Below are 23,303 nucleotides of genomic sequence, written 5' to 3' on the forward strand. Positions count from 1 at the left end.
CTAAATCAATGTTAATGCCTGCCCAAGATTGTGATTTGAGCTGCAGGATGCAGTTATAAAATATGCCTTTGACTTATAGGCACAACCTGCCTTTCCCCAAGCTCTCATGTGCACTCACTCTCTTTTCAATTATTTATAGTGACATTCTCTCCCTCGGTGCCCATTCACTCTTCTCTTACCCATTGTCCCAACTAGATCTGCACATTCACCCCTAACTTCTGTCTGCTCTATTCATTTTTCAAACACATGTTCTTCTCAACACGCTCACTCAAAGATCAAAGATCGAAGATGTCCTTACATCTTTTCTTCTTTTTCTTTTTTTTCCAGTCTCGCTCTGTCGCCCAGGCTGGACTGCAGTGGCACAATCTCGGCTCACTGTAACCTCTGCCTGCCGAGTTCAAGCAATGCTCCTGCCTCAGCCTTCCGAGTAGCTGGTACTACAGGTGCACACCACCATTCCCAGCTAATTTTTTGTATTTTTAGTAGATACGGGGTTTCACCATGCTGGTCAGGCTGGTCTCAAACTTCTGACCTTGTGATCAACCTGCCTCGGTCTCCCAAAGTGCAGGGATTACGGGCGTGAGCCACCGCGCCTGGCCCCCAAGATGTCCTTATATCTATGGACACATGCCCTTGATCTTCCACATCCTGTGCACTTTCCTTCCCCAAACACCCAGTATACAGGGACTTCTGTGCTCGCTGAGCCTGAAATCCCTGCTTCTTATCCTTATACCCCCAAGGATGGCAGAAGTTTCTGCAACTATGGCAGTGGGGCAGGATGCAGACCTGGGTATGAATAAGGAGGCCCTGGACATCTGGTTGCACCTGCCTGGAAATGTTCAGCTCACAAAGCTTTCCCTCAATGGCCCAAGAGAGCCAGAGAATGGATTTCCCTGGTGCCCACCTGGACACTGCACAAATAACTCGTGGGCTGTCCAGAGAGCTTATGTCAGTAGCTGCTGCTTAAGGGGGAAAGTGCTCCTGACACAGGGGAGGGCTTGGCTAAGGGAAGCTGCCTGCTTTTTCCCCCAGCTCAGGGTGGGGGAAAGAATTGAGCTGAATATGCACCTATTCAGAAGGGCAAAGAGCCAAAAATAACCAGGAGCAACAGCATTTCATCTGACAGGCCCAGAAATAGAGCTCATTTTGGAGCATGCCTGGGCTACAGACCCAGTGATTCCAAGACCTTCAGCATCCCGTAAAAATACACGGAAAAGCTGTCAGTTTACACAAATGCTTCCTTTTCCTCCTTCACCACAACTTCCCAAGGCAAGGGCTCTGTGGCCCATAGGGAAAGAGTCTGCAGAGTCAGGGATTTGAAGCTCAAAGGATAGGGTCTGAGGATGAGGCGATGAGGTTGGTATCTGATGGGATGTTCTACAAAGGGAAGAAGCAAGAAGTAACTGTTAAACATGGAGGATTTGAAACAAGGAGAAACAAAGACAGGAAATAGATTTAGGGAATGTAATGGCTAGGGGGCCACAAGAAAAATGGAAATACTGCCCGTAAAACAATGGCGTGCAAGATTTGTCTAGATCCCAGAGGTCACCTTTGGCAGAAAGAAAGACCACGGTTTTCCTATTGGGATGGGGAGTGTGTTGCCTGACAGCAATCTTCTATTTTTGCTTTCCTCTCTTCTATTTCTGCTTTCTTCTCTTTTATTTTGATATAAAAGGCAAATGTCACGGTTCATTCATCTTCATTCTGAATAACTGAAATTACAGGAAAGAGGGAGGGGGAAGAAAGGAGAAGACTGCAGAATTACAGAGAAACCTGAGTGTGGAAATAACCGTGTTCTAACAGGAAGAGACTGGGGAGACAACAATGAATAAAAAAAGAAAAGAAGGAAGGGAGGGAGGAAGAAAGATGGAGAGGAAAAAATGAAAAAGGAAGATGTTGGATTCAACTTTATTCAGTGAATATGTTCAAAAATGTTTTATGTACAAGGCATGGGGTACAGAGAAATGGTTAAGAAATAACCCCTGCTTTCAGGGGGCGTATAGTCTACTGGCGGAGAACAGGCCAACTAACATACCCATTATAAGGCAGAGTTAGCGAATGGCCACTTAGGGTCACAGGCAATGCCTGCTGGGGGCAGAGAACCGACCCATTGCGTTTCTACCCGAGGCCATGAGGGAAGATTCCCTAAAACTGGCAACATTTGCCTGGGCCTCAAAGATTTATGTGGGAGGGTAAGTGGATGGAAGGAACACTCTCTACTCCTGCAGAATGCCTTCCTACCCACCGCCTGTAATCTGGAGGTCATTTGTCTCCGCAGGGGCACATCTCTTTGCCCCAGACATCCTTAGTATATGGAAATGTGTTACCAAGTGCTGACATGGACAGGGCCACTCCAAAGGTAAGTTTTTACTGATCCACAGCAAAATGCAACATATAAAGACAAGACACAAGTAAAATATTCAGATTAAAGAACAGCCTTTTTTTTTTTTTTTTTAAGACAAGGTCTCACTCTGTCGCCCAGGCTGGAGTGCAGTGGTGTGATCAGAGCTTAGTACAGCCTTGACCTCCTGAGCTCAAGCGATCCTCCCATCTCAGCTTCCTGAGCAGCTGGGACTGCAGGCACCCCCCAACACACCTGGCTAATTTTTGTATTTTTAGTAGAGACAGGGTTTCACCATGTTGCCCAGGCTGGTCACGAACTTCTGGGCTCAAGTGATCCACCCGTGTTGGCCTCCCAAAGTGCTGAGATTACAAGTATGAGCCATGGCACCCAACCCAGTCTTTTCTTAGGATGTTAGGCTCTTCCTAATTTTTTGATGGTAAAAGGCCTTGTCTTTTTAATGAAATGATACTGACAGAAGATAGTATATGCAGTTGGTTTATAAAAACTATTTTTGCTTGGTAAAGTAATAGTTGACCAAGTGCATTGGTCCCTGAGACGTGACTGATCTTAAACCATTTTAGGCCGGGCACGGTGGCTCACGCCTGTAATCCCAGCACTTTGGGACGCCTAGGTGGGTGGATCACGAGGTCAGGAGTTCAAGACCAACCTGGCCAACATGGTGAAACCCCATCTCTACTAAAAATACAAAAATTAGCTGGGCATGGTGGCAGGTGCCTGTAATCCCAGCTATTCGAGAGGCTTGAGGCAGGAGAATAGCTTAAACCCAGGGGGTGGAGGTTGCAGTGAGCCGAGATCACGCCACTGCACTCCAGCCTGGGCAACAGAGTAAGACTCTGTCTCAAAAAAAAAAAAAAGAAAAAGAAAACAGAAAAACAAAAAAAAAAATTTCAGAGCCTCAGAACACCTCACGTGGAATGCTATGATGTGCCGCCTAGGCATGCAGATGCAGTCCTTTCTCCAGCCCCTCCCTCCTAGGGGCGGGCGGTGATGAGCTCAAGACTCTGTGCCTTTGTCCTTTCCCGTGCTGAGGTGTGGAATTGGTCCCTTTCCAAGGGCATGTGATAAACTGACTCACACCCACGCAGTAATAAGGGAGGCCAATCTCCCCCTGGGGCCTTCGACTTTTAGTGGAGTATTAGAACTTAATTTAAACTGATGAATTGTAACGGTGAGATTTCAAACCCTTCCATGGGACAATGGGAAAATATATTTCTTTTTAAATAAAGGGCTTTCTTCTGAAATCAGACCACGCCCTTTCAATGACTGACACAAACTGCTGGAGAGACGCAAAAGTAAGAGCTGATTCTGTCTTCTGGATCAAAACGTCTCACTCCCCCGTGAAAAGAAATCCTGACTTTTTCTCTCCCCCTCTCCAATACAGGATAAAGCAGTTAATCCCACCACCTCTAGCCCAGGATGAGAGAGCAACTCACACATCCTTCTTAGAAGACCAAACTCTGGCCGGTTTTCTGCATGCCTGATGCTCCTTGCAGAAACAGAGCCATCCTGCCTACCTCTGGAATCCTGGGGCCTCAGGTGGTGCCCAGTCCACGGTAGGAACACAATAGGAGATAAGTGAGTAGGGGAGAAGTGAGCAGTTGGATATGGCAGGTTAGAAACAGTCCAACCCCCAGTGGGGCACTCTGCTTACCTACACTTAGGTAAACCCAAACCCTCAAAGCTCACAAAGCCTTGAAAACTCTCGATTCCATGAATCCTGATTACAAACAACGCGGAGGAACCATTTAGCTCCCTGAAGACCAACAGAGTCTGTGTGGAGGAGAGAAACTCCGGAGCATGGCCCAGGAAGACAGGTGGCAACCCTAGAAATGCTGCAATGCCTGTTGAAGCCCCTTTCCCCTGAACTGGCCAACAATTTTCCTTCCATATACATTAAAAGCATAGTCTGTATTTTGACCTGATGGAAAAGATATAGACAGGATCTGGGACAAAGCCACCAAATCTTTTGTTCCCTTGGACACTCGATAGAATAAATGGTTTTCCACGTCACACAGGAGAATGTTAAGTGCTTTGTTTCTGCAGAAGTGGAACAGAGATAGTGGGAGCATCTGTCAAAACCCCCAAAATGCTTTAATGTGGTGGCAGCTGGCTGGGAGGAGCAGGAGCCCAGTTTCCTAAAAGCCAATAGTTCTGGAAATGGAGGAGGGCTGTTTGAACCAGCGCGTTAACATCACCCGGGAGCTTGTTAGAAAGGTACATTCCCAAGTCCCTCCCAGGACCAACTGAGTCAGACATTCTAAGGCTGGAGTCCAGGAATCTGTGTTTTAACAATCCCTCCGGTAATTCTGAAGTTTGAGAACCGGTGGAATAAGGCCAGGGGACTCACACAAGGCCACAGCTCTTAGGTGACCTAAAAAAAAGTGGATGACAGCTGAGGAGCCACCATGCCTGGTGTGGCCAGGCCTGTACTGAAGCAGCTGAGGGCGCGTCCAGGCACAGGGGATGCCTAGGCCCGTCAAACCATCCTGGGCACCCCGTCTCACCACCAGCCTCTCCCCGACGTCTGTTGTGACTTGACCTATGCTCGTGGCACAGGGAAAGGGCTGTGGCCTCTCAGGCTCCCAGGCCATTATTAGTTCCAATCCGCACAAATCCACCAGTGCTAAAGGGAAGCTTCTGCGAACTTTGGAAGGTGGATTAACTGTTTCAGAGCAGCAGCTGCGGGCCCAGATAGTTGTCGGAGCCGCTAAACACAGCCAAGCGCTTCCCTGAACGCCAAGGCTGGAGGCGAGCTGGTGGTCCCGCCGCCCGGAGGCCCCTCTCCGCCAGGCCGCAGAACCCGGGTCGTAGAGCAGCCAATCTCAACCTGCGTCCCCAAGGCCGAGGATGTGTCCCGGTTTTTTAAAAAGCTGTTTGCGCACTTCCAGGGCCTCACCCCTTTTATTTGGGGCTCCAGTATTACTGTATTGACCTAATTAATTCATTTTCTTCTCGGTCCAAAGTGGAAGCCGGAGCACAGGGATGCAAATCAAATACAAACCCGTCCTGGGTGCCAATATTCTGGACAATTAAAACAAAGAGCGCAGTGGTGGCGGTGGCGGCGGCACCACGCAAAACCCTCGGGAATCATCCAGAACGTGCCGCGAACCAGCCGGCAGGGTGGGGCGCAGCCCGGCTGCAAACATGCCAGCAAGGAGGCGGTCCCAATTCCGCAGGTGGACAGGTGGAAGTTGGCAGGGGTCAAAATCCATCCTGAAGGCCTGGGAGCCGGGCAGCTGCGCGGCACAACTCCAGGGGGCACACTCGCCCTGCGCCCTGCGGGAATGGCGCCCCGGCCAAAAAAGCAACCAGACAAAACCCCATTGCACGGGCGGGAACTAGGCTGTGCGACCGGCAAAAGGGGGGGGGGGGAGAGGGAGAATGCGGGAGCGAGGAAGAGGATGCGAAGGGAGAAAGAGGAAAGGGAGGAAAAGGAGAAAGTGAAAAAGAGGGGGTTTGGGAGCGGGAAGGGAGAGGGAAGAGGGAGCCGGAGGGAGAGGAGGGGGATCGCGCAGAGCAGGAGCGCGGAAGGGGGGCGGGGGAGGAGCGGAGAAAAAGGGAAAGGGGGGTGCGCCGGGGCCCAGCGACCCGGGCAGGGGGTGGCGGCGGCCAGGGGGCGGGACCCGGGTCGGTGCCCACCTGCGTGGGAGCCCGCTGCCCCGCGGGGTGGAAGCCCGGGGGCCGGAGGGAGCGGCCAGGAGGCGGGCTGGGCAGGGAGGCAGAGGAGAGGGAGGGGACGGGGACGGGGAGGCGGGGAGGAGCCGGCGCTCGGCTGGGGCTGCGGGGGCGGCGACGGCGGGAGCGGCAGTGGCGGCGGCGGCGGGTCCGGAGGTGGCGGCAGGTGGCCCCGCGCGGCGGCCGGCCCGGCCGGGGGCGGGCGGGAAGGTGGCGCCTCGGGCGGGGGCCGGTCCCTGCACCAGGTGACCTGTTCCGGCCCGGATCCGGGCGGCCTCGCCATGCAGCGGCGCGGCGCGGGGCTCGGGTGGCCGCGGCAGCAGCAGCAGCAACCCCCGCCGCTGGCGGTCGGCCCCCGGGCCGCAGCCATGGTCCCCCCGAGTGGCGGCGTCCCCCGGGGCCTCGGCGGCCGCCCTGCCTGCGCGCTGCTCCTGCTCTGCTACCTGGTGAGCGCCGGACCCTGCCCGGGTCCTCCCCTCCGCGCGGGGCCCCGGGGACGCGGGTGGGGGCGGCCGGGGACACCCGCCACGCGAGGCGGGGACGCCGCTGCTAGTTTTCTGTCTTCCTTGTTGCTGCGCCCCGGGCGCTCCCGGCACCTGGGATAGGTACCCCGGGCGTGGAGAGGGGCGCTTGGACCGGACTTGCTAAGCTGCTCTCTCGCTCGTGCTCATTCCTCTCCCTCCTGGACTCTCTCTAGACCCGGGTCGGGTTACCCTCGAGACCCCTTCTTGTCCTCGACTCCACCCGGGAGGCTCGCCGCCCGGAGTTCGCTCCCCGCCCCGCCGCGCGCGGTCTCCAGCACCCCCCAACCCCCCACCCCTCCTGGGCTTCCCTCTCAATCTTCTCGCAGCTCCTTTCCTTCCCATGCCCAACTTCGGCTCTCTCTCGGCGCCCGCCACCCGCGTCGACCCTCCTTTTAGTTTCCACCGGGTCCTCCCGGCCCGGACGGTTTTCTGCCGACGCACCTCGCATCTTCAGCGCTCTTCAACTCCTCCTTGGTCACACCAGCCAAGTTGCGGATGCCGGAAAGAAATCTAGTTCTCTGTAACACGCTTACCGCCAGAGTGGGGACTTTAGCTGCGTCTTGAACATTGTCATTTCAGAGAGTATGTTTGGCTCATGCATGTCAGTTTGCAATTTGCACACTTCTTGGCTTCCGTTTTAGTCATCAACTAAGGGGCAGTAACCTATTTTTCAAAACCAATTTCTTTTAAATACCAGAGTAGTTGAGACCCCTCAGAACAAGATGGGGAGAAATGTTCTCAGTTCCTTTGAGCGCTTGCCTGCTTCTGTTTTGAGTTCTAAACAATAGTAAATTTACAGAAGGCGACACCCTTCCTGCCCAGCGTACCTTATGTTTCAAAATCCTGCAGAAACCTTGGGTTATCTCGCCATATATTACTGTAAATAAATGAAATGGAAAATGCTGAATCATGAAACTGATGTAATAGGAAATTCACAGAATGCCAAAAAAAAAAAAAAAAAAAAATGAGCAGTGTCATTGTCCGGAATTCATTTCACTTATGTGGCATTGTCATTATTTGGAGTCTTTCTTTTTGGAAGCTAAAAACTGCTTAGGAGATACTGGCAGAAATTAGAATTTGATTCTGAAGAAATTTGCCACCCAGCCCGTTTCTTTTAACCTTTTTTACTTCTTGAATGTTTCATTTCTTGAAGCAAGAAGGTGTAAAAATGCAAATTATAATTCTGCCTGTGCATCTACCTGTTGAGCAATCCGTGCTTTTACTCATATTTCAGAATTAGCCAATATCAAATTGTGTGGTTGGGCTTACTTCATGTTTTCATAAGAAGTTGTCAGTTAACATGAATGATTTTATTTTTGCCCAAGAGATATTATTATTTAATATTTATGCCACAAGGCTACAACACACAGGCTCATAAATAAAACTGGCATAACAAATGACAAGATTTCAGTTTAAACAGATGATCCCTGTACACAGGGCCCTGCTGGTTACCCACAGAAGAAGCGATGTAGTAGAGTGTTGCGTGAAACATTTATATACAAATGGGCCGGGCCGAAAAGTTCCACGTGGACATCTGAAGACCTGGCAAGGAGGGGGACTGCTTCTCCACGGTTCAGGAAGTCAAGAATCAGGAGAGCAAAGCCTAAGGGCCTAAGTGGACTCTGGAAACAGAGACATGTGATGATGGAGCAAGTATCATTCATGTGAAAGTTCTGTGTACACCAAGGGGGATTAAGAGAACAGAGGGAAAAATGATGCCATGGATAGACTTAAGTGAGATAGTGAAGGGGTGAGGAAGGGCTCCGGAAAGAGTAATTTTAGAAAATACTGTGATGTGGAAAATAACTAGAGCATGGATGAGTGTCTTGGCAGATGGGGAAGGAATGGATTTGGGGACTTCATGGTGGGGGGAAATGTCAGTGCTTCCTGCCTTTGTATGCTTCCTTCAGATGAACTTCTGATACGCTTACTGTACAAGACAGACTTTGAGAAACAAGAGAGCCATTTTGCAAAGGACGCAAAAGGCCGAATTAAAAGGTAGTCTCCACATTTTGTTCTGAAGATCTAGCCGTTTACTAGGGATGTTGCTCTTGGGTCTATGCTACCCAAGATACTACTGAAGGCAAGGCTTCTTTATCTTGGAGAAGCTTGGTGTGTGAATTGGAGAAAATGTAAATATCCATATGAAACACTTGAAAAACATAAAACAATCGAGAGAAAATGCAAATATATAATTGTGTGCATTTTGCTCAGTCAAGGAATGCTACCTGGAGGAAGTGGTTGGTCAGGGGGATGGGGCTGGGCAGGTGCAGGGTAGAGATGGAGCAGAATAGCTAGGCAGGATCCCAGGAATACGTAGACTCTAGAGGAAGAAAGCTCTTTCATAATCTGAAAGCCTACATGGTAATAACGATAGCTTACATTGTGCTAAGTCGTTTATAGGCATTACCCAGTATTTATCTTAGCAACCACCCTGTGAGGTAGGAGCTATTATAATCTCCATTTAGATGAGATGACAGAGACTCAGAGAGGTTAAGTTAGTTGCTGCAGGCCACACAGTCTGAGATTGAAACCCAAATCTGTCTCCCTCCAGAGGCCCAGCTCTAACCCACACTAGCTTATTGTCTTCTTGATTTTGCTGCTTGTAACTCATTCTTCATCCATGTACGGGCCATTAGCAAAGCTCTAGCAATTAGCAGCTACTGTGCAATTGGCCAGGATGTGAGGTCATGTCTAAAGTAATCTAAAATATACAAAGCAGGAAGCGCAGGCCACAGAATAGAAGCAGGATGTTAAAGTGGGGAAGAAAGGTAAAGCCAGAAAATGTTTGTCATGGTTAATGAAGAGATAAAGGTTTGGGGTTTTTATGTAGTCCAGAGACAGCTGGTGGAGTTTAGCATTTGAGTTTGGATGAATGTGCATACAAGTGTACAGCAAATGTGCCTTGGAATGCATTCCAAAGCCAAATTGCCTATGATTTGGGGACCAGTTCCTGTTTTGTGTTATCTTCACCTATTTGCCTGTTCACAAGGGCTGGAGGTTGAGAGCAGCTTCTGAATAGATGCCTTTAAGCACCTGCCCTCATAGGGAGCATGCTTCCTGGAGTCAGGGTCCTGAAGAGTGGGCGCCTTCCTTCTCCATAGGCTGGGACAGAGTAACCTTCAGTATCAGCTCAAGAAGAGTACTGTGTCTGTAGCTAGGATACTGCCAAAGCATGAATAATTGTGATGAGGGCTGAAAGATAAGTCACGGAACGATGCCAAACAGATTTCTGAAAAGATGATCCCTGGTTCCAGTGGCTGCCAGAAAATTCTGAGGTCACCAGAGGTCAAGATGCAGAGAGCCTCCTCAGAGAGGGAGAGGGCCTCGAAAGCAAAGGATAATGAAATTGCTTCCACTGAGGTCGTGGGTGCTGAGTACTGTGCTCCACGCAGAACTTTCCCTGCCCAACGGGCCTGCTTGCTATTTTCTTACACCATTAACTCTTACCTTCTTCCAACTTGGCTAGAACCGGCCTGAGGCTGCCCCAGCTCTCTATCTGTGATAATGGCACTTCTGGAAGACAATCTTGTCCATTCTAAGCTCTGGTCTCCAAAGTATAATATTTTCTTATATGAAAAGATAAATCTCAGGATGGCCAGTGTTGATGTCAGCTGTCAGTTGAAATGTTCAGAGTGGATAGCTGCACTTGTTAGACAATCAGACTGAGGACAAAGAAGTAAGAGGACATTAACAGCACAGAGGCTGGGCGCAGTGGCTTACGCCTGTAATCCCAGCACTTTGGGAGGCCGAGGCAGGCAGATCACGAGGTCAGGAGATCGAGACCATCCTGGCCAACATGGTGAAACCCCATCTCTACTAAAAATACAAAAATTAGCCGGGTGTGGTGGTGTGCACCTATAATCCCAGCTACTCGGGAGGCTGAGACAGGAGAATTGCTTGAACCCAGGAGGCAGAGGTTACAGTGAGCCGAGATCGCGCCGCTGCACTCCAGCCTGGCGACAGAGTGAGATTCTGTCTCAAAAAAACAAAAAACAAAAAACAAAACGAAAAACAAAAGCAAAAAAACAAAACAACAACAAAAAAACAGCACAGATACATGTGGGACAGTTAGCAGATGGCGGCTGTGACAGAGCCTTGTACAGGATTCTCTGTAAGTGGCCACATACCCTCAGTCATCCATCTAAGAGTATTCATTAACCCCTCACTATGTGTGCAATGCAGGGCATGAGAAGATCAAAACGAGGTAAAGAGATCTGCAATTATCTAGCTTGAGGGAGAGGGATTATGAATATTTGAAAACAGAGATCATCCCCAAACCTCACATCAACCGATAGTTTCCATATTCATCCTGACTGGAGCTCCTAAAATTTCCCAAGGCATGGTGTTGGCCTCTTGCCTTCTATTTCTTCTGGCTGCCTGTTGGCAAAAGCGTCAGAGCTAGAGGACAGGTAGGAGAGAATAACCCAGGCAATTCGCTGGAAAGATGGATAGACTGGAGTAGACCGTAAATAGCCTAAAGTGAATTCAGTTACCCTGTTTATTGGCTCATGCCATTCCCCTGAGAAAGCCGAGGGGCAGGAGGCGTGTGCAGCCCGTGAGGAATGGCTGACGGGATTCTGCCTTGGCAGGCCTTGTTTCCCGTCTCTACCTGGAGAAGGGCTTAGTTATACTGGGGAGCTGGCTGAGTCTGGTGTTTGTGTGTTTGTGGTTAAACCAATATCTGTCTCCTCCAGACTCAAGGCATGTCGGCATGATGGCATTTTAGCCCCAACCCTTTCAAGATGAGAATAAGGAAAGTCATGAGATTCCCCAACCCTGTAGCTAGAAAGCGGTGACAGGTGTGTAAAGGCAAGGGCATGAGTTGAGGGCATCATCTCTGGGTGTTGTTAGAAGACAAGAGGCACACCCTCACTGACTTTGAAGTCAGCCAATGTGGATTTGAATTTTGGTTCTGCTTTTTGGTAGCTGGTTGACCTTGGGCAAGTTACTTACCCTCTCTGAAGGCATTCCATTGCTTCAGCTATAACAGTGGGATGCTGTCTCCCTCTGTGGGCTGTTGTGAGGACTGGGTTAGAAGTGAGAAGTTCTATGAGGTCCCATGTGAGAGGAGGAGGTTAGAAGTCAGAGAGAAAAAAAGGTTTAACACACCCATCCCAGTGCCTAGTACATAGTAGGTACTCAATGAAATAAGAGCAAACCAAGCTTAGGTAGCTTTGTGTGATGTGAGTTGGGAAGAAACAGCATATTAAATAGTATGGGGGAGAATCTTACACAACCAGGAATATTGATCATGACTGTGATGGTGTGGCTCTGGCCAGCTCTCAGGTTTAGGAAGGAACAACACTCAACTGGAAATTCTTCCCTAAGCACATGCTGATTCTGAAGTCTGTATTGACATCATCGTCCATTTTGCTTAACTGCATGCTTTGTTGACTTAAACAGAATTTTTGCTTATATCTAGTAGGCAGAAATTACAAAAATAGGCCCTTTAAGGCAAGACACTTACCTTTTTGACCTAGGGAAAATGTGATCCAGCCAGTTTGAAGAGAAAGCCCTCATGAGCCACAGTTTTCTGAGAAGAATGGGGCAGAAAGGTCAGGAATGAGAAAAACAGTTATTGTTTTCTTATCATACCCACCCACAGACATGTGTACATGCCAGTGAACTTCCCGTAGCAAGATGTGAATGATTTAAAGTTTCCCAATCTCTCTGTTCCTTCCTTAAATACCAAGTGGAGACCAGATAGAGAACAAAGCCAAGTTTTCTCAGTTCTTTGGAGCAAGGGAGGGTTATTTGAATAGCATCTCTTCTTATTGATTTTGCTTAAAGGAATCAAATGCAGTCATCCTAAAAGAAGTTTAGGTCATATTGATAGTTTTATTTTTCCATCCAGAAGATACATAAATTCATCTGTTTCTTGATTCCCAGGCTGAGTTCAATGCATTTAGATCTCCTATTTGGGGTCTTCTAATGAACACACATTAACTGGCCCGTTTCTTTTTTTAAAAAAAATTACAATACATGCACATTTACACAAAAGCAAGAGAATCTGTGTTTTGTGACTGTGCATGACATTGTCAAATTTGACTTTGATGAGGGCTCACATCTGGTATAAACATATTTGACGGCTCAAGCATATTTCAGGGCCCAGCTCTGTTGTGTGCAAAATGGATCAGTATGTTGCTTTCAAGGTGGAACATCTATTGTAGCTGCCTAATGGCATAATTTGAGGGGCACAGATGCCCCTCTTCACCCCAAATATCTTGCTTAGAGTTGTGGTGCATTTAGACTGTGCTTTTAAGGCATTATCTCCACAAAGCTGGCATAGAAATACAGATACGTGACATTACCTCAGTATTTCTTCATTATCACAGTAACATGGATGAACTTGCCAGATGAACAGGAATTCAGCAGAGGGTCGAGGGATGAGAAATCTTAAAAATTTAATTTGTATTTTTGGTGTGGAGAAATGGAAACGCTCTAGAATGTAGGGCAGTTGTCTGAAAAGGTCTAGAGGGACAAAATAGCTGGGAGAAGTTTGCCCCAAATGGGTAAGATGGGTGCCAAGGTGCCACCTTCCCTGACCTCACAGTTCCCCAGCTCAGCTCTGACCCCCAGGGACCAATGAGATGCCAAAGGCTAAGGGCTGTTTGGAAGGAATTAACGAGGCTGGGAGAAAAATAGAGAAATGATGGGGACCTCTTACAAGAGAACTTATGAGTGTAAGAAGAAGGCAGTGGGGACTCAAAACTGATCAAGTCATTTGGTTTATATGCAAGTGCCCCCAGGGCCACTGAGGCACCTGGCAGAAATGCCCATGCCCAGTGCTTTTTTTTTTCCTGAGACGGAATCTCGCTCTGTTGTCCAGGCTGGAGTGCAGTGGTGCAATCTCGGCTCACTGCAACCTCCACCTCCCGGTTTCAAGTGATTCTCCTGCTTTAGCTTCCCGAGTAGCTGGGATTTACAGGTGCCCACCACCACGCCAGGCTGATTTTTTTTTTTTTTGTATTTTTAGCAGAGACAAGGTTTCACCTTGTTGACCAGGCTGGTCTCAAACTCCTGACCTCAGGTGATCTGCCCACCTCGGCCTCCCAAAGTGCTGGGATTACAGGCATGAGCCACCATGCCCAGCCCCAGTGCTTTATTTCAGCAAGAAACACTTACTAAATTCTTACTGTGTGTCAGACTCTACCTTAGAAGCTGGAAACATAACAATGACATGGACTCTGAACTCATAATTTCTAAACAAAGAAACGTGCAGATAAATTTTTAGCTTGTGTTAATGCAACCTGGCATGTGAAAATACCTATGAAGGCTGGACACGTGTCATGCCTGTAGCTGGAACTCTTCAAGTTAATTGCCTTATTTTCCTGGCAGGAAACAGCTTATAACCACACACATGACTTGAGCCAGGAAGTCAGCTTCAGCTTAATCAATATTTAGAGTGTGATGTGTTGCTAATCAGTGTTGGTTTTGTGCATAGGAGAGGTAGCCACGACTCGTGGTGAATCAGCTGCCCACAGGGTCTGCTATAAGCCACCAGATGCCAGCTTCCTTCATTGCATAGGTGCCTCAGAGCACCTTCTTGAAGAGTTTAGACCATGTTCTGCACAGGCCACGTAGGTGATTTTGAGGCCCTTTTTGGGACCAACACACCCTCATTAACTTAAGGAAACGTTGCCCCACCCTGAAGTTTCTCTACTCTTGTACTCCAGCTGTCATTCAAGCTTCTCCTACTTGTCAAACAATCCATCTCAGTCCTTAAAATTTGATCTCTTTGCCTAGCTTAACTTCATGTTATCCTCTGACTTAGATCTTTTCTGAAAGAAACAATAGCAAAATGTCAACACTATCCACCAGGGAACCTTAGAAAAATACAGAATCAAGCCCCATCAACTACACACATATGAAATGATGCCCAGTTGAGCTATTCACCCCGTTTCTCCTATATGAGAACTCCTAACAAAGCATATCTTCTGTCACCTTTTGTTCTTCAAAACTCTTATCTGGGATAATAGCTTGATAATTGGCCAAGCGCTGTGGCTCACGCTGTAATCCCAGCACTCTGAAAGGCCGAGGTGGGTGGATCACCCGAGGTCAGAAGTTCAAGACCAGCCTGGCCAACATGGTGAAACTCAGTCTCTACTAAAAATATAAAAATTACCCGGGTGTGGTGGAACATGCCTGTAGTCCCACGTAGTCAGGAGGCTGAGGCACAAGAATCACTTGAACCTGGGAGGCGGAGGTTGCAGTGAGCTGAGATTGAGCCATTGCACTTGAGCCTGGGCCATAGAGCGAGACTCAGCCTCAAAAAAAAAAAAATCTTGATAATTTAGAAAAGCAGTTCGCAAACTATAGGCCTGTGGGCCTGTCCAGTCAGCTGCTGTTTTTGTAACCAAAGTTGTATGGGACCACGGCCACACTCATTCAGTTATGTGTTGTCCCTATGGCTGTTTCAAAGTGTCCCTGCAAAACCTAAAATATTTACCATCTGGCTATTTTTTTTTTTCCAAGAAAGTCAGCTGACCTCAAATTTAGAATAGCACCATCCAGTTGAAATACAATGTGAACTACAAATTTCAAGCCACATAAACAATTTTAAATTCTCTAGTAGCCATGTTAAAAAAGTAAAGAAAGGCCGGGGGCAGTGGCTCACGCCTGTAATCCTAGCAATTTGGGAGGCCGAGGCAGGTGGATCACCTGAGATCAGGAGTTCGAGACCAGCCTGGCCAACATGGCAAAACCCTGTTTCTACTGAAAATACAAAAATTAGCTGGGCGTGGTGGCACATGCCTGTGATCTCAGCTGCTCAGGAGGCTGAGGCAGGAGAATCGCTAGAACCCGGGAGGCGGAGGTTGCAATGAGCCGAGATTGCCCCGTTACACTCCAGCCTGGGCGACAGAGTGAGACTCCATCTCAAAAAAAAAAAAAGTAAGAAGACCAGGCATAATGAATATTAATATATTTTATTTAACTCAGTGTGTCCAAATATTGTCATGTCAACATACAATTAATATAAAAATTATTAATGAGATATTTTGCAGCCCTTCTTTTATATGAAGGCTTTGAAATTCAATGAATATTTTACACTTACAGCGCATCTCAAATCGGACCAGCCACATTACAAGTGCTTAATATGACTTGTGACTACCATGTTGGTAACGTATGTCTAGCACCTATATACCTTGGGGTAACTTTCACTGCACCTAAGACTTTGAAACAGGTGAAAATGAAATAATCTTCATATGAGTATATGGAGAGTTTTTTTGAAACAGAATTTGAAGGGATGGCTCTGTGGAGAGTACACAGTGAAATGTGTATATGCCTTCTTATTTTTATTTTTATTTTTGGGGGGACAGGGCCTTACTCTATTGCTCAGGCTGGAGTGCATTGGCACTATCATAGCTCACTGTAACCTTGAATTTTGAGGTTCAAGTGATCCTCCTGCCTTGGCCTCCCAAAGCACTGGGATTACCAGCATGAGCCGCAACACCTGGCCTGTATATATCTCCATTATCCACAATGTTATAAGCATGGACCATCAAACAAAACTGAAACCATGCCCAGGGTGCTGGGCTAATTAATGAAGAAAAGTGGACTGGTGCATTTTTAGCAGTAAGATGTAAAATGATGAACATGGTTATTATGAGCTGCACTTTTCTAGTAAAATCAAATGGTCATTCCCCCGGCATTCTGTTTAAAAGAGGTTTTCACTGGAGATCCTAGCATCAGCATTAAAAATCTGACACCCCCCATCCCTACTCAAAAAATTATCAAAGTGGGAGAGCTGAACCTGGGTGAGTTTTTAAGGTATACATGAAAGGAATGAGGAAGAGGTTTTAAGTCATTCTTTGGGAAAGAACAAAGTGTGATATTTAATACACCTCTGCATGTTCTGGGCGCTGGGCTGCCTTTTGTCTCACAAAATAAGCAAATGTCTTATTTGACATTTGACTTATTTGTGGAATTAGTGAGGGAAACATTTGGGGCATTGCTTTGGAATAAGGCGTGTTGGCCACCCATTGGCTGGTTTGGCTTCCACCAGCACCAGCGATCCCTGGCCTTGGGTGAAACTCTGTTGTGGACTTAACACCGTGATTTGCATCTTGAGAATGGGGGCGACATCTTGGCATATCTGGCTGAATTAATAAACCAGCACTTATGGACAAATGCTGGGTGCATCCCTATTCACGTGGAAGCAGAATTTAGTCTAGAGTTTCCAGGCAGCCATGGAATGGTGACCATTAGTCACCATTGATATCATTTGCTATGGCGTGGGGAAGGTGGGAGTGGGTGGGTGGCTAGAAAAGGAGCCAGGTTTCTGGGCTTGCCTTTGCTCACCCACCAGCTGGGTGGTGTTGGAGAATGTCACCTCTTGATTGTCATTTTCTCATCTGCAGAATAAGAGAGTAGACTGGCTTGTCACCAGACTCATCCATTGCAACATTCTCTGCTTCTAATTATGAGATGGTTTTTATATGTGTTTTCTCCCTGTAATCTGGCAGCATAAACGAGAACATAAAACAATTAAACCTCTCCTGGGGGGGGTGGCACGGACAGTTTGCACTGTACCCCCTCCTTTATATATCTCTTCCCACAGGTTTCCCATGACTGGTCAAAAGAAGTCGCCAGCCCTTCTCCTATTCTCTCTGCCATTTGCAGAAGACATAGTTTCCACTGTGACCTTTTTTTTTTTTTGAGATGGAGTCTCACTCTGTTGCCAGGCTGGACTGCGGTGGCACGATATCGGCTCACTGCAACCTCTGCCTCCCGGGTTCAAGCGATTCTCCTCCCTCAGCCTCCCGAGTAGCTGGGACTACAGACATGTGCCACCACGCCCGGCTAATATTTGTATTTTTAGTAGAGACGGGGTTTCACCATGTTGGCCAGGATGATCTCAATCTCTTGACTTCGTGAACCGCCCACCTCGGCCTCCCAAAGTACTGGGATTACAGGCGTGAGCCACCACGCCCGGCCCACTTTGACCTTTTAGGACAGTTGCTTTCTCCTCACCTACTTAAAAAAAAAAAATTGTGTAGTACACAGTTCAAAAGTTAGGGAAGGATATACAGTGCATCTTTCTCTCTTATTCTGTCTCCTGGTCACCTAATTCTTATCCGTGTAAGCAACCAGTGATATGTGTATTCAAGTGAATATGCACATGTACATATATATGTGTGTGTGTGGTGTGTGTATAATCCAAACGGTATTTCTGAATCTGTTTTTAAAAAGCAAGCAAAAAAATGGGAAGTGACTGCCAGTGGGTACTGGGTTTCATTTTGGGGCGATGAAATGTTTGAAAATTGATTGTTGTAATGATTGATTGTTGACTAACTCTGTAAATCTACTAGAAAACGTTGCAACTTACACTTTCAGTGTGTGAATTGTGTGGTATGAATTATATTCCAACAAACCTGGAATTTAAAAACCTGGGCTGGGCACGGTGGCTCATGCTTGGGAGGCTCACTTTGGGAGGCTGAGGTGGGTGGATTACCTGAGGTCAGGAGTTAGAGATCAGCCTGGCCAACATGGTGAAACCCCATCTCTACTAAAAATACAAAACAGCCGGGTGTGGTGGCAGGTGCCTGTAATCCCAGCTACTCAGGAGGCCGAGGCAGGAGAATCACTTGAACCTGGGAGGTGGAGGTTGCAGTGAGCCAAGATTGCATCACTGCACTCCAGCCTGGGTGACAGAGTGAGACTCCATCTCAAAAAAAAAAAAAAAAAAAAAAAAAAAGAAAAGAAAAAGAAAACCCTGAAAATTCAAAAACAAACAAACAAAAAAAACAGACAGAAAACCCTTTGAGATCATTCCATTGTCTGTACGTGAAGAGCTTCCTCCTTTTAATAGCTGTATGGTACTCTACGAGTGGATGTACTATTTTTATTTAACCAGCTCCCTCTTGATGGGTTTAGGCTCCCTATCTCCTGCAATTACAGACTGTACTGTAGTGAAAATATACACAAACATCATTTTGCACATCTTTGAGTGTATTTGTAGGTTAAACTCCTACAAGTGAAATTATTGGTCCAGAGGGTGAGTGCATTTATAATTGTAGTAGCTATTACTTGATTGGCCTCATAGAGATCAGAGATTACTGCCACCAGCAATACGTAAGAGGGCATGCTTCCTACACTCTGGTCAGTACAATGTGTTATCTGACTTTTTGATCTTTGCAAATCTAGTAGGGAAAAAATGGTATCTCAGTGCAGTTTCAGTTTGCATTTATCTTACTATGAATGAGCATTTACTTGTTGATTAACTATGTCGTTTGCTCATTTTTGTATGAATTGTTAGCCTTGTTTCTAATTGACATTGACTATCAGTTGCTTTAAAAGGGAGACACTACCTCCTTGTACAGAAACCTTTGTTGATTCTTTGCTGTCAGTAGAATAAAAGTTCACAACTCCTTGGGCTGGGACTCAAATGTTCTCCAGGGCCAAACTCTACTTTTCTTTTCAACCTCATACCTGCGTGTCCACATAGCTGCTTGCTATTCCCCAAGTACACCTGCATTCCCCTGCCTCTTGCCTGGCTTATGCTGTTCACACCCCTTGCAGTGCCTTTCCCTTGTCTCTCTGCCTGAAGAACTTCTCTTCATCCCTCAAAGCCAAACTGAGATTAAAAGCCTATCCCAGACCTTCCAGTTAGAATTATTCTCTCTCAGTGCTATGCACCCTTGGGCTTGTTTACAGTTTGATGGGAACACTGACCACGTTTCACCTGTATTGCCATTATTTATAGACACGATTCCCTGATACCATTTCATGTCTTGTCCATCTTTGCCTCTCCCACAGCTCTAAGTCAGAACTGAAATAAGGAGTCCTTATTTCTTTCCTCGGAGGAGACCAAAGTGACTTTTTTCTTTTAAATTGTGGTAAAAATATGCATGCATTAAAATGTACCATTTTAATCATTTCTAAGTGTACAGCTCAGTAGTGTTAAGGACATTCCCATTGTTGTGCAACCAGCACCACTTTCTATCTCATTATTTCATTGTCCCAAACTGAAACTCGACTCATTAAATCCTAACTCCTCAATGCCCTCTTCCCTTAGACCCTGGTAACCTCTATTCTACCTTCTGTCTCTGTGAGTTTGACCACTCTAGGTACTTCATGTAGGTGGATGATATAATATCTGTTCTTTTGGGTCTAGCTTGTTTTACTTAGCATCATGTCCTCAAAGTTCATCCATTTTACAGCATATATCAGAATTTCATTCCCTTTTATGGGCTGAATAATATTCCATCCCATGTATATACCACTTTTTTCTACCCATTCATCCATGGATGGACCCTTGGGGTTGCTTTTGGCTAGCGTGAGTAATGCTGTTATGAACATGGGTGTACAAATATCTCTTCAAGTCCTTGCTTTAGATTTTTGGGGTGTATATCCAGAAGTGGAATTGCTGGATCTGATCATACCATAATTCTTTTTTGAGATGGAGTCTCGCTCTGTTGCCCAGAGTGGAGTGCAGTGGCGTGATCTTGGCTCACTGCAACCTCCACCTCCCAGGTTCAAGCGATTCTCCTGCCTCAGCCTCCCAAGTAGCTGGAATTACAGGTGTGCACCACCACACCCAACTGATGTTTGTATTATTAGTAAAGACAGGGTTTCACCATGTTGACCAGGCTGGTCTTGAACTCCTGACCTCAGGTGATCCACCCACCTCGGCCTCCCAAAGTTATGGGATTACAGGCATGAACCACCATGCCCGGCCTGATCCTATGATAATTCTATGTTTAATTTATTTGAGGAACTGCTATACTATTTTCCATAGTAGCCACACCATTTTACATTCCCACTAAGAGTGCATAAGGGTTCCAGTTTCTCCACATCTTCACCAACACTTGTTATTTTTTCTCTCTGTGTGTGTGTGTGTGTGTGTGTGTGTGTATGTTTAATAATAGCCACCCTAATGGATATGCAGTGGTCCAAAGTGACCTTTGTCTATAGTGTTTTGGATACCTGAATCACAAAGTCATATTTAGGAGAGCTCTTAGCATTCATATATCAGCACCTCATGCCCAAAACCTTGCCTTGATTTCATGACCAGGTAAATATTCAGCTAAAATCTTTCTTGGTGTATGTAGCATCGTCTATGGTGAAAGAATCAGACAACACAGCCCATCATCTGAGCTTGCTTGTGTGTGACCGGGAGCAATAGAAGCCTCTCGCCTGTCCATATATCATGCAGACTTGCCCTGGCTTCAAACTTATGGGAGAAAAAGGGGCCAGGTTGGCATCCCTGTTATGTTCCCTCGAGGGTGCACTTTGCACTTTTCTGCCACTCTTTGATTTGGTAGTGTCTGACCCACCATTTAAAGTCAGGACAATGGTTTGAAAATGTCTGAAGCTGCATTGTCTCTGTTTTATTCTAAGGCAGGTTCCGTTGCTACTGGATTTGTTGTGAACCAACTTCTGCCTTTGGAAACCAGCTCTGGAATTATTGCCACATAGATGTGACAGTCACATTTTGATCAGCAGATGTTACTGGGTCTGGGGAGAAAATTCAGTGTGGCCTCATCTTCCTTTGTATTTGTGTGTTGCTTTTTCCCCAGTTCTTCAGTAGTGGTTTTGACATCTTTTATCTCCTGCATTCCTTCATTGCTTTATGTAGACTGATATTTTTTATCCCAGGAAAATAATGATTCACATATCTGTTATGATGAGGATTTTTAAACTTTCTGTATTTCTTACTTTCTTTTTCTTTTTTTCAGAATGTTGTACCGTCTTTGGGTAGGCAGACTTCCCTGACGACGTCAGTGATACCCAAAGCTGAGCAGAGCGTGGCTTACAAAGACTTTATTTATTTTACTGTCTTTGAAGGAAATGTTCGCAACGTTTCTGAAGTCTCGGTTGAGTATTTATGCTCTCAGCCTTGTGTTGTCAATTTGGAAGCAGTTGTTTCATCTGAGTTCAGAAGTAGCATCCCCGTGTACAAAAAAAGGTGGAAGAATGAGAAACATCTTCACACCAGCAGGACACAAATAGTACATGTGAAATTTCCAAGCATTATGGTTTACAGAGATGATTATTTCATCAGACATTCCATCTCTGTATCTGCAGTGATAGTACGCGCCTGGATTACTCACAAATACAGTGGTGGAGACTGGAATGTTAAATGGGGGGAAAACTTGCTCCATGCTGTAGCAAAGAATTATACCCTCCTGCAGACCATCCCGCCTTTTGAACGCCCTTTCAAAGATCATCAAGTGTGCCTTGAGTGGAACATGGGTTATATTTGGAACCTTCAGGCAAACAGGATTCCACAATGTCCTCTGGAAAATGGTAGGTCATTGTCTTGCTAGGAACCTAATTCTCATTTTTTCAGATAGCCTGTATAATGATCGAATGGCAGGAGAAAATTCTTCTATTAGCGACGGGGGATACAGGGAAAATGGAGGGACACAATGAGTCTGTAACTTTGGAGTTTGAAGACAAAAGGAGAAAAATTAAAAGGGGAAGAGAGGAGAAAGATTAGGAGAGAGCAGGACCAAAGATGAAAGAACAGAATAGAGGAGCTGAGGAAGGTGGACTTTGAGAGGGTTAGATCTGCTTTAAGCTGGAAAGGAGTATTCATGCCACCGAAACAAGGATTGGGAAAATCTTTCCACTCCCCTCCCAACAAGCCTGCTAAAGTTTCCTCTTTTTTTTTTTTTTTTTTTTTTTTTCTGAGACGGAGTTTTGTTCTGTTGCCCAGGCTGGAGTGCAGTGGCGAGATCTCGCTCGGCTCACTGCAACCTCCGCCTCCCAGGTTCAAGCAATTCTCCTGCCTCAGCCTCCCGAGTAGCTGGGATTACAGGCGACTGCCACCATGCCAGGCCAATTTTTGTATTTTAGTAGAGATGGGGTTTCACCGTGTTGGCCAGGCTGGTCTCAAACTCCTGACCTCAGGCGATCTGCCTGCCTCAGCCTCCCAAAGTACTGGAATTACAGGTGTGAGCCACCATGCCCGGGCCTCTATTGTTTTTAAGCGGAGTGTTTTATCCTGGAGGAGATAAGAACCTAAAGGAACCCTTCCGACAGAAAGGGAGGTTGTACCACAGAATGGTAACCTCTGGCTGGGCCTGATTGCTGCCCTGCCACTTTCTATCTTTGTAACCTTGGAAGTCTCTGAGCCTCAGTTTTCCTATCTGTAAAATGGGGATAATAAAACAGTTCCTTCAGAGCAGTGCTGTGAGGACTAAATGAGATGTGGTTGCTCAGCACATCATCAGCACTCAGTGAGAAGCTGTAATGATGACAGAGTCCACACCCTGCATTTTATCCTAAATGGCACATGGTCACAGCCTCAGCAGGACCAATCCTGGAGGCTCCAGGCCCTTCTGCAGCCTCCCTTAAGCCCTGGGGCTGGAGATGTCATGCATGTGCTGAGAGGCAGCACTCTGAAGTTCTCTCCATTGGTGCAAGGAGCGCCTTGCTCTGTGGATGCCCAGTGCCTGCCAGCTCTTCTTCTGCCCCCTCAGTGGGGAACCCTCCCCACGCATGCTCCCAGTTGTTTCCTCAACTGTGGCCCTAGGACCACCTGTGACAGAATCACAAATGCTTGTTGCAAATGCAAATTCCTAGGCCCCGTCCTTCATCTACTTAGTCAGGATCTGCGGGGGTAGGGGAAGGCTTGGAATCGGCATTTTAAACACCTTCCTCACGACTCTGATGCACCCTAAAACTTGAGAACCTGTGGGCCAGGGACAGAGCTGGTTGGACTTAGGATTGCTATGGTTCCCGTGACCCCACCCCCAGCCAGGCTTGGCAGGCAGAGGACATCCATG

General features: G+C 46.8%; 1 protein-coding gene across 3 annotated transcripts in view; it reads left to right on the forward strand.

The window, feature by feature from the left end:
- The first annotated feature begins 6,134 nt into the window (after window positions 1–6,134).
- Window positions 6,135–23,303, forward strand: part of SEL1L3 (SEL1L family member 3) — a 141,634-nt gene continuing 124,465 nt past the window's right edge. For all 3 annotated transcript variants that reach the window (XM_030801385.1, XM_003258550.4, XM_030801386.1), the window contains exons 1-2: window positions 6,135–6,486; window positions 21,249–21,819. In XM_030801385.1, the coding sequence (XP_030657245.1) occupies window positions 6,322–6,486; window positions 21,249–21,819 (736 nt within the window). In that variant the 5' untranslated portion in view covers window positions 6,135–6,321. The remainder of the gene's footprint in view (window positions 6,487–21,248; window positions 21,820–23,303) is intronic.

The sequence above is a fragment of the Nomascus leucogenys genome, chromosome 20 (assembly GCF_006542625.1).
Source record: "Nomascus leucogenys isolate Asia chromosome 20, Asia_NLE_v1, whole genome shotgun sequence".
Lineage (NCBI taxonomy): Eukaryota > Metazoa > Chordata > Mammalia > Primates > Hylobatidae > Nomascus > Nomascus leucogenys.